This window comes from Entelurus aequoreus, linkage group LG01 (assembly GCF_033978785.1).
Source record: "Entelurus aequoreus isolate RoL-2023_Sb linkage group LG01, RoL_Eaeq_v1.1, whole genome shotgun sequence".
Lineage (NCBI taxonomy): Eukaryota > Metazoa > Chordata > Actinopteri > Syngnathiformes > Syngnathidae > Entelurus > Entelurus aequoreus.
In genome coordinates, this window is record NC_084731.1 from 58,614,574 (window position 1) to 58,631,221 (window position 16,648).

General features: G+C 43.8%; 1 protein-coding gene across 1 annotated transcript in view; it reads left to right on the forward strand.

The window, feature by feature from the left end:
• The first annotated feature begins 1,224 nt into the window (after positions 1-1,224).
• The window catches only part of LOC133646144 (sodium- and chloride-dependent neutral and basic amino acid transporter B(0+)-like), a 28,378-nt gene continuing 12,954 nt past the window's right edge, over positions 1,225-16,648 (forward strand). The window contains 9 exon segments of the mRNA XM_062041267.1: positions 1,225-1,234; positions 3,320-3,481; positions 3,584-3,610; positions 3,613-3,652; positions 3,727-3,833; positions 4,180-4,187; positions 12,652-12,708; positions 12,710-12,793; positions 12,866-13,001. Of these exon segments, the coding sequence (XP_061897251.1) occupies positions 1,225-1,234; positions 3,320-3,481; positions 3,584-3,610; positions 3,613-3,652; positions 3,727-3,833; positions 4,180-4,187; positions 12,652-12,708; positions 12,710-12,793; positions 12,866-13,001 (631 nt within the window).

Consider the following 16,648-nt stretch of genomic DNA (forward strand, 5'->3'; position numbering starts at 1 on the left):
GGAGTGTGACAAAAATCCAAGAGTGTGTATGTGTGTGACCATGTGTAGAAATTAACTGTTGAGTTTTACCGTAAATGTTGAGCGAGAAACAAGTCCAAAGGGGGGAGGCCAGGCTCATAGAGCCGTCAAACAAGCAGGAAGTCGGGGCCTAAGCGGGGCGTAGAAGGTCTGTGTCCAAGCGGGAGGTTGAGATCCAAGAGGCAGTCAGGGAGGCAGAGAAACAAAGAAAAAGACGAGACACACAGCTCGTCAACGCGGGAACGAAGGTCTGCAGTAGGATCGACAAGGAGGACACGAGACAATCAATACAACGGGGAAAAAAACACAAAGAGCAAGAGTGAGCATAGAGCATGACATGGCTTACTGTACGCAAAAAGAAGATTACATTCTGGCACGGAACGCAGGTCTGCACTGGCTTAAGAAGCCCAGGAAGCTCATCAATCACAGGTGCGCTGAGTGCAGATTGATTGCAGCTGCTTGCTGCTGCCGGAGTGACGCGTGCAGGAGATGAGCGGCCGTGGGCGTGTCCCGAGGTGCGCTCCGCGGGGCGCATTCGCATGACCCCGGGCCGTGACACAGACAGACTTTTGTGATTTTGGATAACATCGGACGAGGTGTCCAGAGTTCTGCCTACATCTTCCAATCATTTGTGGCAGCTTTGAGGTACCTTGAGCGGCTGCCAGTATCTTTTATTTTGTCGATACATAAGTCAAAGCTTACTACAATCAGCAGATGTCTTGTTACCATGATTCCAGGTCCAACATCTTCGACTGGAGGATCGCCAGGCACACGGCATTCTTTTTCTCCCAAGAGTCCGTCGTGTGTCCAGCATCAAATGTTCCTTCAAGACAGGCAGGTTCCCCTGAACCCGAGATCTTGTCAATGAGAGGCCGGTAGATCAATTCCATTGTTTAGATTTTGGAGAGCAGTGCAAAAAGAGGCAACAAGAAACTTAAACAAGACAGAATGAAACAAAGAGGCAAGCAGGGCAGACACAGAGAGGTGAGGGAGTGTGGCCGCCGTTGCCGAGAGCCAAAAGAGAAAGCAAAACAAACGGAATAAAAAAAAGTCAGAGGCAAAACAAATAGAAGGTAGCGTCACACAAATGTGAAACGTAGCACATGCTGTAATATCACAGTACGTTGGAATTCATGTTGCCTTCAATGGACCGCAGCTCCCCACTGAAAGTAGCACTCATGCACCCCAGACCATGATGCTACCACCATGCTTGAATGTAGGCAAGACACCATCTGATACTCTCGATACTTGCTTGTTTTGTATGTGTGTTGACTTCTTTTCACTGGATATTAAATCTATACAAGTGATTCTCAAACTGTGGTAGTGGTACGCAGGCTCCATCTAGTGGTACATCAAAGAATCACTAGATTTAAGTAGATTCAAACACAGTGTTACTGTTCAAACTGTGTGTAATGTTACAGTTGTCAAAATAATACATATACTTGTGAAATAAAACCTCTGCCTTGTTTTCAAAGAATACTAAGGTGGTACTTGGAGAGTTAAGTGTTTTCTGAACCACAGATCTATACTACTCAACAGTGCTGTACACTGACTCATCTAATGTATGCTTAAGTTGCATTTCTATAGTACAAAACCCAAAACCAGTAAAGTTGGCACGTTTTCTAAATTGTAAATAAAAACAAAAAACAATGATTTGCAAATCATTTTCAACTTATAGTCAGTTGAATAGACTGCAAAGACAAGATACTTAATGTTCGAACTAAAAACTTAGCTATTTTTTGCATATGTTAGCTCATTTGGAATTTGATGCCTGCAACATGTTTCAAAAAAGCTGGCACAAGTGGCAAAAAAGACTGAGGAAGTTGAGGAATGCTCAAATACTTATGTGGAACATCCCACAGGTGAACAGGCTAATTGGGATCAGGTGGGTGCTATGATTGGGTATAAAAGCAGCTTCCATGAAATGCTCAGTCATTCACAAACAAGGATGGGGCGAGGGTCACAACTTTGTACAAATGCATGCGCAAATTGTCCAACAGTTTAAGAACAACATTTCTCAACCAGCTATTGCAAAGAATTTGGGGGATTTCACCATCTACGGTCCGTAATATCATCAAAAGGTTCAGAGAATCTGGAGAAATCACTGCACGTAAGCGTTAATACCTGTGACCTTGGATCCCTCAGGCGGTACTGCATCACAAAGCGACATCAGTGTGTAAAGGATATAACCACATGGGCTCAAGAACACTTCAGAAAACCACTGTTAGTAACTACAATTGGTCTCCACATCTGTAAGTGCAAGTTAAAACTCTACCGTGCAAAGCGAAAGCCATTTATCAACAACACCCAAAATCGCTGCTGGCTTCGCTGAGCCCGAGCTCATCTAAGATGGACTGATGCAAAGTGGAAAAGTGTTCTGTAGTCTGATGAGTCCACATTTCAAATAGTTTTTGGAAACTGTGGACGTCAAGGCCTCTGGACCAAAAAGGAAAAGAACCATCCGGATTGTTATAGGCACAAAGTTGAAAAGCCAGCATCTGTGATGGTATGGGGGTGTATTAGTGCCCAAGGCATGGGTAACTTACACATCTGTGAAGGCACCATTAATGCTAAAAGGTACATATAGGTTTTGGAGCAACATATGTTGCCATCCAAGCAACGTTATCCTGGACGCCCCTGCTTATTTCAGCAAGACAATGCCAAGCCACGTGTTACAACAGCGTGGCTTCATAGTAAAAGAGGAGACAACTTAAGCTGTACATCAAGCAAGTATGGGAAATAATTGGTCTCCTCAGTTCCCAAACATTTACTGAGTGTTGTTAAAAGGAAAGGCCATGTAACACAGTGGTAAAAATGCTCCTGTGACAACTTTTTTGCAATGTGTTGCTGCCATTAAATTCTAAGTTAATGATTATTTGCACCAAAAAAATGAAGTTTCTCAGTGTGAACATTAAATATCTTGTCTTTGCAGTCCATTCGATTGAATATAAGTTGAAAAGGATTTGCAAATCATTGTATTTTGTTTTTATTTACCATTTACACAACGTGCCTACTTCACTGGTTTTGGGTTTTGTATTATTCTGTAAGAATATACTGTCATTAAAAACAGTTGCTTATGTTGAGAGCTTCCGTGTTAAATAACGGTTGAAACAGTTCAAACTAAACAGAACAAACAGTGAAGCAGTAGACCATAAAAGACAATTTGAACTGAAGCTTATGCCCAAAGTCTGTTCTCTTCCCTCATAAATTATTCATAAACTTTCTAACTCGACTTCAAGGGAATTTTTGGGCTAGACAGGAAATTGTGGTTCAGTGAAAATGTGTCTTCAATTGTCTGCAGGTGTTGGCGTTGCCATGGTGCTGGTGACCCTGATGGTGTCCATCTACTACAATGTGATCATCGCCTACAGCCTCTACTACATGTTTACATCCTTCCAGTCTCCTCTGCCTTGGTCCACTTGCATGGAGTGGGCCGACAGCAACTGCAGCACCTCACCAAAAGGTGTTTTTTATTACTTGGATTCCGTTGTAAGAGATCTGCGACATTCGCAAAAGTGCTGACTTATTTTCTCTATCTCTCCAGAGTATTGCAATGGACTTTTAGTGACCAACTGGACTCAAGAAAACACAAAATAAGAGTTCCAGTGCAGAGTCCCAGTGAGCAGTACTGGGAGTAAGGGTGTCCCACTCGCATGTCTTCACACATTGGTCTACAGAATGTGGTTCTCAGGCTCTTTTGTTCCACAGTCATGTGACTCTACAGAGATCCGCTAGTATCGTTTGGCACTTGGCTCTCCGTTTGCTGCTCAGCTCTGTCCTCGTTGCTGCAGCGCTTGTCAAAGGCATCAGGAAAAGTATGTTGATAAATCTGCAGCAATTCGAAGCCTACAGAAGCCCAGGGCCCTAAAATACCGGTCACAGAGTTCATTGCAAAACATTTTTTGCAGCAAATTCCTAAAAAACAATACAGTGCTCCGAGAGAAACTTGGACCAAAGTAAACACTTTGGCAGATCCTTGCTTTGACATTTGAAACTTGCTAGCAAACTGTGGAGGGGGGCGTGGCCTGCGGACCTGCAGTGAAGTGGGGTTTTGCCAGGACCGGCTTCGAGATCAGCGACAGGTGCGTAGATGGCCCACCTTGGGCTGCTTATCTAATCACCTGTCGCTCTGTTAAAAGGCAGCAGCCGGGGAGGAGAGAGGTGGTGGAGTTTGAGCGAGAGCGAGAGACATAAACAGCCAGACAAGGACAATTGCTGAAAAGCACCTAAGAAACTGAAATATTGCAGTGTTCTAAACCCTGAAACGGAACTGTCATGTCAGTGCTTGGTGGTCCGAGGAACCCCGAGGGGAGAAACCACCACACAAACATACAACACCGGGGTCCAAACTTGTGAATTACATAACACCCTTCTAAATCCTCTCCTTTTTGACAGTGCCTTTTTTTGTGATTTATCTATCTCTGTTGTTGCTGTGGCTTGTTTACTTCAGATGCAGTCAGTAGTCATTTGTTCAACTTCTTCAGTTATACTAGTGGTGTTCCTCAAGGTTCTATTTTAGGTCCTCTCCCTTTCATTATTTGGGCTTTGAACTGGTGGCCCGCAAGTTCAGTTCAAACAAATTGTGACAGACTCACATTTTTCCATCTATCCATCCATCTTCTTCCGCTTATACAGAGGTCGGGTCGTGGGGGCAGCAGCCTAAGCAAAGAAGCCCAGACTTCTCTCTCCCCAGCTACTTCATACAGCTTCTCTTGCAGGATCCCGAGGCATTCCCAGGCCAGCTGGGAGACGTAGTCCCTCTTCGTGTTCTGGGTCTACCCCGTAACCTCCTACGGGTCGGACAAAAGCATTTTACATGCCACATTTGGCTGTACGTTAACCGGGACCGTATACGTAAACCGAAACAATACTTTGGAGAAAATTTTCATTGAAAATCAAAACGTACAAAAAGTGGGGCATTGGAAAAACTAATATAATTATGTGTTTATTGGTGGTTGGAGGGCATCCTGAACACATGATTGAACTACCTCATCTGGCTCCTCTCGATATGGAGGGGCAGGCACTTTACTCTGAGCTCCTCAACCTATCTCTAAGGGAGAGCCCCGCCATTTGACGGAGGAAACTCATTTGGCCCGCTTGTACCCGAGATCTTGTCCTTTCAGTCATAGCCCAAAGTTCATGACCATAAGTGAGGATAGGAACGTAGATCGACCGGTAAATCGAGAGCTTTGCCTTCCGCCAAAGCTCCTTTTTCACCACGACGGACCGATACAGGGTACGCATCACTGCAGACGCCAAACCGATCCACCTGTCAATCTCACAATCCACCCTTCCCTCACTCGTGAACAAGACTCTGAGGTACTTCAACTCACATTTTTACGGCAGATTTTAGAGTAGTGTCATTGAGATGATCTTTGATTCTTTTTTGGCAGAATGTCCTTAAAAACAGAGTGCGCCAGTAACTCGAAGAAAATAAATAGACCAAAATCAAATGTCTGCTGTAGAGGATGCTGGCTCTCTAAAATATAATAAATATGACTAAGAGTGAAGGGAGAAGTCCGGCACACTGGTCCTTTGATTTATGGAAATGTGGCCTCCAAACCAATTTACCGTATTTTCCGGACTATAAACCGCTACTTTTTTCTCAAACTTCGAACCCTGTGGCTTATACAAAGATGCGGCTAATCTATGGATTTTTCTTCGCTAACAGATAGATTATGGAATAGATTAAGAAAATAAATTAAATCAGCCGTTTTACCGTTGTTTGGAAACAATAACGTTCAATCAATCAATCAATGTTTATTTATATAGCCCTAAATCACAAGTGTCTCAAAGGGCTGCACAAGCCACAACGACATCCTCGGTACAGAGCCCACATACGGGCAAGGAAAAACTCACCCCAGTGGGACGTCGATGTGAATGACTATGAGAAACCTTGGAGAGGACCGCATATGTGGGTATAATAAACGTTTACAAAGTCTTTGTAAATAACTCATTCCACAATGTATTTGTATATATCTGCAACTTGTAGTCCGGTGTGCTAGTATATGATAAAATCTTTTTTCTTCTCAAATTTAGTGGGTGCGGCTTATCAGAGGTGGGACCAAGTCATTGCTTTGCAAGTCACAAGTAAGTCTCAAGTCTTTGCCCTCAAGTCTCGAGTCAAGTCCCGAGTCAAGACAGGCAAGTCCCGAGTCAAGTCCAAAGTCAAGACTGGAAAGTCTCAAGTCAAGTCCCTGTCATGTCTGTGTTAATCATGTTTTTGTTTTGCTTGGGTTTTGGGCTCTTTTTAGTTCCTGGTTGCACTTCCTTGTTTGGTTTGGTTTCCATGGTCACCCATTAGTTTTCACCTGTCATGTCACGCACCTGTTCACCTGTCTTGTCACGCACCTGTTTTCACTGATCACGTCACTATTTAAATCTGTCTGTTTCTGTTGTTCGTCCTGGCGTCCTCGCACTTTTTGATCCCTTCACAGTTCTTTGCCAAGTAAGTTTTGTTCATTTATGCCACAGTTAGTGTTTTTGTTTTATTGTTCATAGTTTCTGCCTTTGTGCAAGTTTTGTGTTTCTACCCAAGTTTTGTATTTCCGCCCTCGTGCAAGTCTTTTGTTTTGTATAGCCAAGTTTTCTACCTCCACTGTGAGCGCCTTTTGTTTATTCCTTTTTTATTGTTAAATAAACATGTATTTAAATTCACGTCTCGCACGGGCCAATTTTCCGTTGCCTTCTGGGAGAACAAACCACGCCATAGACCCAGTTATGACAGTAGGACGCCAGCAGAAGAGTTTCTCCGCAAGAAAATTGGACGTTATTGACGAGGCTTCTTGGGAGGTGCTGCGTGCGATGGAGACTGAGACGCTGCGCTTTTCTCCAAGGGAGCGCAGGGGGATGATGTAGGGGAATGGAGGCAAGCTGGTGCCGATCGGCGCGTCGTTCCCGTCCCGGAAGCGTCGCCAAGGGCGAGGGAAGACTTCCGCGAGCCGGCAGGACACGCCGCTCCCACAAGCCCCTCCCCCTCCGAGCGGAAGCAAGCAGCAGCCAGCCCGGCTTCGCCCTGATGACATCACAGACCAGGATTTTTTTTTCAAGACTTTTTCTTTTGATCACTCACCTCCAGCAAAAGACTGTAAAAACATTATAAGACATTATCAGGACATGTTTTTACAAATTAGATCCTGTCAGTCACAGTCACCCAGTTTTCATGCCCCGCCCCCCAGGACTCAAGCCACGCCCAAGTCACACTTTTTTTTTTCACCCACAAGATCCCAGGTACAAGAAGAAAGACTTTTTGGACAATTTAGAGGGGAGGATTTAGCCCCCCTCCTGACCTCCCTCCACCCACCCCAAAAGACGGTTGCAGACCGCGGGGAGCGCGTCTGGGATCCGCTCCTTGAGGGGGGGGGCTAGGGCTGGGAAATGTTCAGGTGGGGTGGCTCAGCATCGTCACGCCAAGCCACAGCCTCCAGCTAGGCCACCAACCACCTGTCTTTCGACCTGCCAAACCACAGCCACCAGCACGGCCACCACCACCAGTTTTTCGACCATTCCAAGATCCACCTGCTCCACGCCCAGCTCCACGCCAAGCCCCACCACGCCAAGCGCCACCAGTACCTGCTCCACGCCAAGCGCCACCAGTACCTGCTCCACGCCAAGCGCCACCAGTACCTGCTCCACGCCAAGCGCCGCCAGTACCTGCTCCACGCCAAGCGCCGCCAGTACCTGCTCCACGCCAAGCGCCGCCAGTCGCAGATTCACGACGCCAAGCGCCGCCAGTCGCAGCTTCACGACGCCAAGTGCCGCCAGTCGCAGCTTCACGACGCCCAGTGCCGCCAGGCGCAGCTTCACGACGCCCAGTGCCGCCAGTCGCAGCTTCACGACGCCCAGTGCCGCCAGTCGCAGCTTCACGACGCCCAGTGCCGCCAGTCGCAGCTCCACGACGCCCAGTGCCGCCAGTCGCAGCTCCACGACGCCCAGTGCCGCCAGTCGCAGCTCCACGACGCCCAGTGCCGCCAGTCGCAGCTCCACGACAAAACCAAGCACCGCCACACCAAGACCAAGTCCAAGCACCGCCAGGCCAAGACCAAGTCCAAGCACCGCCACGCCAAGACCAACCACGCCAAGACCAACCACGCCAAGTCCAAGACCAACCACGCCAAGTCCAAGACCAACCACGCCAAGTCCAAGACCAACCACACCAAGTCCAAGACCAAGACCAACCACGCCAAGTCCAAGACCAACCATGCCAACACCAAGACCAAGTCCAAGACCAACCATGCCAAGACCAAGACCCAGACCCTCGCCAAGACCAAGACCAAGACCCCCGCCAAGACCAAGACCAAGACCCCCGCCAAGACCAAGACCCCCGCGAAGACCAAGACCCTCGCCAAGACCAAGACCCTCGCCAAGACCAAGACCCACGCCAAGACCAAGACCCATGCCAAGACCAAGACCCTCGCCAAGACCAAGACCCGCCACGCCAAGCTTCGCCGCCTTACCCGCCACGCCAAGCTTCGCCGCCTTACCCGCCACGCCAAGCTTCGCCGCCTGACGCGCCACGCCAAGCTTCGCCGCCTGCCATGATGACGACGCGCCTGCCTCCTCGTCTGCCACGAAGGTGGCCACTGCCTGGTCGTCCGCCACGCCAAGTGCGCCCACCTCTTCGTCGGCCACGCATGTGGCCCTTCCCGGGTCGCCCACCTCGCCGGTGGTGGCGGCGTTCCACTCGCCGCCGCCACATGACTATGCCTCGGTGGATTCGGGGCCACTTTGCTTGGGGACCCACCGCCATGTTCCCCTCCCGCCCCCCCATGACTCTTGTTCATTTTTTTGTGTTGGGACATCTGGGATCTGTCCGTAAGGGGGGGGCTCTGTCATGTATGTGTTAGTCATGTTTTTGTTTTGCTTGGGTTTTGGGCTCTTTTTAGTTCCTGGTTGCACTTCCTTGTTTGGTTTGGTTTCCATGGTCACCCATTAGTTTTCACCTGTCATGTCACGCACCTGTTCACCTGTCTTGTCACGCACCTGTTTTCACTGATCACGTCACTATTTAAATCTGTCTGTTTCTGTTGTTCGTCCTGGCGTCCTCACACTTTTTGATCCCTCCACTTCATGTCATGTCACAGTTCTTTGCCAAGTAAGTTTTGTTCATTTATGCCACAGTTAGTGTTTTTGTTTTATTGTTCATAGTTTCTGCCTTTGTGCAAGTTTTGTGTTTCTACCCAAGTTTTGTATTTCCGCCCTCGTGCAAGTCTTTTGTTTTGTATAGCCAAGTTTTCTACCTCCACTGTGAGCGCCTTTTGTTTATTCCTTTTTTATTGTTAAATAAACATGTATTTAAATTCACGCCTCGCACGGGCCAATTTTCCTTTGCCTTCTGGGAGAACAAACCACGCCATAGACCCAGTTATGACAGTCCCAAGTCCTGCATTTTGAATTTCGAGTCCTTTCAAGTCCTTTTAACCACAGACTAATATATTTACACAGATTGTGTATGCTTTTAAAACGCTGTATTTATTCATTAAAACAAGTGCATTTGAAATTGCAGGAAAAAAAATAGTGCTGACATTGCACTTCATAATAGCACTATTATCCAGTCATTTTAAACATTTAACTCATTCCTTTACAGAATAAACACATTTGAAAAAACAATTGCAACTGTACTTATTTGCACAAAAGTGTTAACATTGTATTTCCATGGCATATTGCATTGTAACTAGTTCCACAGTAGTTTATATCCTGTTCTTACCTTATCTCATTGATCTCATCTCATACTGTATGTGTGTTTATGTGTGCGTACATATGAAAAACATAACAAAAACATGAACAAAACAATGAACAGAGTTGTACTTTTTAGATGTCAGGGCCCTATGCAATATGTACACATATTCTAAAGATAGTATACATTTTACTGACCTTTATTTGACTATGTTTGTGTTTTTGTAGGTGGCTAAAATACGCGGTGCTGCTGATCGCCGTCTAACGTTACGTTACTGTGTGTGATACATTGACTAACGTAACGTTAAGTATAGGTACCTCATGCAGCCCTGCTTAAAAAAAAATCACTTGACAAAAAGTATGAATAAGGTAGCGAGCTGCAGTGGACGCAACATATTGCCGTGTTTGCAATGACGTTATAACCATAGACATCTTATAAGTAGACGCAGCATTGGCTGCTGTGACGCGAGCAATTTTGGCCGCCATCTTGAAGTGGTGATGAGGAGCCGGCGAGCAGCCTAAACTGACAGTTGACAGGTAGAAAACAAAGATGGTGTTCAGCGTTTTCCTGCTCAAATGAGCGGACTGTTGAAAATAGGAATTGGGGGATTACTTTTCACAAGTAAGATTTAACATTGACGTACTATTGGTTGTATTTTGTGAAAAGAATATTACCACAGAGTTGAGAAGGAGCAAAGATCTTCAATATTTGTATGTGAAAATCACAAAGAAATCTTCTGGGGGAAGATGACCCCCTTACAGGGGGTTTGGTTTACAAACTTTCAGCCCCACCTAAAACTAAATTCACCAGCCGCCACTGATTATGATGCATTCTCATTTTAGGCAAAATATAAGACAATACTTTCTTAACAGTATAATTGTAACCAGGAATAAGTCTTCAAGTAACAATATTCAAATACTAACATTGTTGGGTAAGACAGAATTTGGTTTTATTCTGAATCCAGTGAAACAGATTGGTGGTTTTAGCTGATATAAAGACTTCCAGGTGTTTATATATGTTTATGTTGAAGTATTTGATAGACGCTTTTATCCAAAGCGACATACACTACCGTTCAAAAGTTTGGGGTCACATTGAAATGTCCTTATTTTTTAAGGAAAAGCACTGTACTTTTCAATGAAGATAACTTTAAACTAGTCTTAACTTTAAAGAAACTCTATAAATTGCTAATGTGGTAAATGACTATTCTAGCTGCAAATGCCTGGTTTTTGGTGCAATATCTAAATAGGTGTATAGAGGCCCATTTCTAGAAACTATCACTCCAGTGTTCTAATGGTACAATGTGTTTGCTCATTGGCTCAGAAGGCTAATTGATGATTAGAAAACCCTTGTGCAATCATGTTCACACATCTGAAAACAGTTTAGCTTGTTACAGAAGCTACAAAACTGACCTTCCTTTGAGCAGATTGAGTTTCTGGAGCATCACATCTGTGGGGTCAATTAAACGCTCAAAATGGCCAGAAAAAGAGAACTTTCATCTGAAACTCGACAGTCTATATTTGTTCTTAAAAATGAAGGCTATTCCATAAAATTGTTTGGGTGACCCCAAACTTTTGAACGGTAGTGTACATAAAAAATACATATAAAACAATGACTGTAAACATTAAGGGAAGAATGTAATACAAAATATCAATACAAAGTGTCAAGACAGAATAAACTCTCTGCTGCTGCAGCAACAGAGATACAGTCTATAAGATATATAGATATCTAATGTATTCATACATTGTTTATGTAAGATATACGCATGTATATATAACCTAATCATATTGTTTCTTCAATTTAAAAATAGCTGACCGTTTTTTTCCCCTTTCTCTGGGATTATATTCCCAGTTTTGATCTCGGACGTCTGGTCACTTATAGCGTATAAGAATATTATATTACTGTTAAGCAAACTATGAATAATAAAACACGCCAAAACATGTGTCCTTTATCATAGCTACACGTATGACAAAAAAGCGTGTGAAAATCAGTGGTATTCAGTGAGGTAAGATGAATTAAATGCGCTGACAGTTCATTGCTCCTGCCAAATGAATTGCACTAGTGGAGCGGATCACCACTCCAAGATGGCGGCCCCGCGTCTCGTCTGCGCCTGTAGGCAGTAGCGCTCCATGCTGCGTACCCTTATAAGATGTCTATGGTTATAACGTTAGCAGTGAGTTTACAGCCTCACTGATTTAACTACACAGCAAATAAAAGTCACGTTACTTAGCCAATAAACGTTAGCTTACATTCAAAACTTACCCTTCTTTGTGCATCTTCAAATGTCGAACGAAGTTGGAAGTTGTTAGGTCTCCGTCTATAATATTCGAACTGCATGATTTGCATAGGGCTATTCGTTTTTTTGTTGACCGAGTCGTAGTTTTAATACCCGAACGAAATTAACTTTGGCATAATTGTTTCTCACTGCCGCATTGTTTGACAATTCTTCTTCATTGGTTGTCCTGCAATTTGATTGGATGAGAGCTGTGGGATGAAAACAGCGTAGATCTAATTTGATTGGCTGTTGTACTGAGAGCACACCAGCTGACAGGAACAACACGCTGATAGACACAGACGAAGAAAAGGAAAAATACGGAGCGGCGCGCTCCCAAATAACTTTTTAATCTTTGGGTTTTGGGGAAAGTAGCAAGTCATGTCAAGTCAAAAGGCTCAAGTCCAAGTGAAGTCACAAGTCATTGATGTTAAAGTGTAAGTCGAGTTGCAAGTCTCTTTACATTTTGTCAAGTCGAGTCCAAAGTCATCAAATTCATGACTCGAGTCTGACTCGAGTCCAAGTCATGTGACTCGAGTCCACACCTCTGCGGCTTATACACCAGTGCGGTTTATAGTCCGGAAAGTTGAATATCCCTGCAGAGCATCGAGGTTAACGTCAATGTTAAGAATAATAAGCTCCTACGTGCACATGGTATCGTTACAGCTTTTGTCCATTGCCCCTCCAGGTCGTGTATTTCACCGCCACGTTTCCATATGTGGTGCTTGTGGTCTTGCTGATCAGGGGGGGTGACGCTGGAGGGAGCCAGAGATGGGATGGAGCTCTACGTCAGGTCCCGATCCAACTTGACCAAGCTGACCGAGGCACATGTATGGACTTGATGAATTCAATGCCTATCCCGACTGAAGAACTGTCGGACTGATCATCACTCCGTGTTTTAGGTGTGGAAAGACGCTGCGACTCGGACCTTCTACTCTTTGTCAGTTGGCTGGGGAGGAGTCATGACTCTTGCCTCCTATAGCAAATTTCACAACAACGTGTTGAAGGATGCCTTTGTTGTGACACTCACTAATGCAGGTAGGGGCACAGTGAAGTTTTAACATGGCTGCAAACTACAAGTGCTTCAATCAGGGCAGCTCCTCGCCCCACGCTGATCACGTAGGGGGCTGATTTTGTGTGAATAAGCGCGTGTAAAATGTCAATTATTCAATGACAGGGTGCTTCATATGACATTTTACTGCAAACGTATTACTAGCTACTAGGGCTGTGAGTCTTTGGGCACCACATGATTCGATTAGATTCCTGGGGGTAAAGAATCGATTCAGAATCATTCTCGATTCCAGACAATTCTCGATTCAAAATCAATACTTGTTTAATAACATCGGGTGCCAGTTCTATGAATAACTACAGTCCTCCATAGAGTGGATAAACAGTTGTGATACATTTCTATATTTATTAAAAGGAAACTGGTTTTGTTTTTTTTAAATTCTACCCAAACATTTAATAAAGTCAAATACAAATAAGACAACAAGAGAAGTATCCAACATTTCTTTTTTCTAAAATAAATATGTACAGCAGATATAGATCATCTACATAAAAAATATGATTTGCCTATGTATGTGTGTGTGTATATATATATATATATATATATATATATATATATATATATATATATATATATATATATATATATATATATATATATATATATATATATATATACAGTATATATACATATATTGTATATATATATATATATATATATATATATACTGTATATATATATATATATATATATATATATATATATATATATATATATATATATATATATATATATATATATATATATATATATATATATATAGCTGAGGTTACTGTGGTTTATCATTTGGAAAGTGCTCAAGTGATAATCAAACACTCTAGAAGTCTAGAATGAAACAGTATAAAAGAGAATTGACAGAGTGTGTACCTTCAGTGCTTAATGATGAGCAGAGGCAGAGTTAATCCTTAAGTGGTGGTGGTGGAAGGAAAGTGGCATCGGAGTCTGTGTCTCTCTTTACTAGCTTCGTCAAAGCATGTTGCTTTTGTAGGTGTTTCAGCAGATTTGAATTGCTGTTTTGGGCAGTAGATGGGATCTTTGATCCAAGACACAACTTACATTGAACTAAAATGTTATTTTCTTTGTGCTCGACAAAAGAAAAGTAGTGAGAATATCTACATATTCGACAAACTCGACGCAGCTCCGCCATAATCAGACACGCTCCCCCTCCCACCCTCCCCACACCCACACCCACACCCAGACACACACAGAGCGCGCGTCTCTCTTCTCCGGCTTGTGACACAAGAAGATTCAGAAGGACGACACTGCAGCGCTCCAATAAAACACACTCAGATCTTCTGTTTCTAGCCGATAACATGTGTCCTTTATCATAGCTACACGTATGACAAAAAAAACGCATGAAAATCAGTGATATTCAGTGAGGTAAGATGAATTAAATGCGCTGACAGTTCATTGTTCCTGTCAAATGAATTGCACTGAGTGAAGCGGATCACCACTCCAAGATGGAGGCCCTGCGTCTCGTCATGCGCCAGTAGGCAGTAGCGCTCGATGCTGCGTCTACTTATAAGATGTCTATGGTTATAACGTTAGCAGTGAGTTTACAGCCTCACTGATTTAACTACACAGCAAATAAAAGTCACGTCACTTAGCCAATAAACGTTATCTTACATTCAAAACTTACCCTTCTTTGTGCATCTTCAAATGTCGAACAAAGTTGGAAGTTGTTGCGTCTCCGTCTGTAGCATTCGAAGTACATGTTTTGCATACGGCAATTCATTTTTTGTTGACCAAGTCGTACTTTTTATACGCGTACGGCATATTTTTTTCTCACTAGCGCGTCATTTGACAATTGTTCTTCGTTGGTTTTCCTGCAATTTGATTAGATTAGTGCTTTGGGACGAAAAAAAAGTAGAACTAATTTGATTGGCTATTGTACTGAGAGCACACACGCTGACACACACAACACGCTGATAGACAGACAAGAACAAAATGAAAGATACGGAGCGCTTCTGAATAACTTTTTAATCTTTGGGTTTTGGGGAAAGTAGCAAGTCATGTCAAGTCAAAAGGCTCAAGTCCAAGTGAAGTCACAAGTCATTGATGTTAAAGTCTAAGTCGAGTTGCAAGTCTCTTTACATTTTGTCAAGTCGAGTCTAAAGTCATCTATTAGCTGCCATAAAAGACAGAGACAGAAAATACTCTGAATACCAAAAATGTAAAACAGAAGTAGATAAACAACCCAATAATATCAACCTCAAATTACTCCTTTCAACTCTCAAAAAGCAATGCAATAAATTAAGAAATAAGTCAACCAACCTGACTAAATCCTTAAAAAAAAATTACATTAACGACAAAATAGAGGAAAACACAAATAAGCCACGTGAGCTCTGGAAAATTCTCAACAACCAGCTTCCTGGTTGCAGCCAGAAACTTAAAACCAGACTCACCAACATCAGCATCAAGGAGGGTGACTCCCTCATTACAGACAAAATGGAGGTAGCTAGCAGACTTAACATTTTTTTCACCAGTATAGCCGCAACTCTTGTCAACAAGCTGTCCCACCACTCTGGTCGCTTTGGTGTAGAACACATTAAAGCCTTCTACAGAAAGCTAGGAGTTTACAACGATGATTTCAAATTAGAAATGGTCACAGCTGAAGAGGTGTTTAAAAAATTGAGCGCGCTCCACCCTAACAAGGCCACCGGCCTTGATAATATTCCCTCCAGATTCCTCAGGGACTCTGCCTCCATCATTGCCCCGATCATCACGCACATAATAAACCTATCAATTACACAAGGCCAAGTACCAAAAGATTTTAAGATAGCAAGAGTAACTCCCCTCTTTAAAAAAGGAAGCAAATTGGAACCTGGCAATTACCGACCTGTTTCTATTCTCAGTTCCGTTTCGAAAGTAATGGAGAAAATAGTTTATGAACAGGTCGATAGTAACCTTGCCACTAATAAACTCATGTACAAATTCCAATCCGGCTTCAGAACTAACCACTCCACTGACACATGCCTTCTCTATCTGACCGACCACATCAAACATGAGGTGGACGCGGGCAAATACTGCGGCATGGTCATGCTGGACCTTCAGAAGGCCTTTGACACCGTTAACCATGCTATACTGTTGGATAAGCTCAGAGCAATCGGATTTAACAAAACCTCATGGAGCTGGATGCATTCTTACTTGGAGGGGAGGGAGCAGGTGGTAGAGGTGAACGGCACCGTGACCCCCCCCCCCCCCCCCCCTCTCTGTGAGCTGTGGAGTCCCCCAAGGCAGTATATTGGGACCTTTACTGTTCCTAATATACATAAATGACATGTCATCGGCATGCGACTGTGAATTGTTTTTGTTTACGGATGACTCTGCCCTGCTGGTATCCGACAAGGACAAGTCACAGGTGGAGAAAATCCTCAGTGCTGAGCTCGGTAGAACTTGCACCTGGCTCGCTGACAACAAGCTATCCATACGCTTGGGTAAAACGGAATCCATCCTGTTTGGGTCCCACATCAACCTTAAGAAAGTCAACGACTTCACTATAAAAGTGGGTGACATTGTTATCGCCAGGAAAGATGAGGTCACCTACCTAGGTTCCATTCTAGAGGCTAACCTTTCCTGTGATAAAATGGCAACCAAGGTAATCAGAAAGGTTAACCAA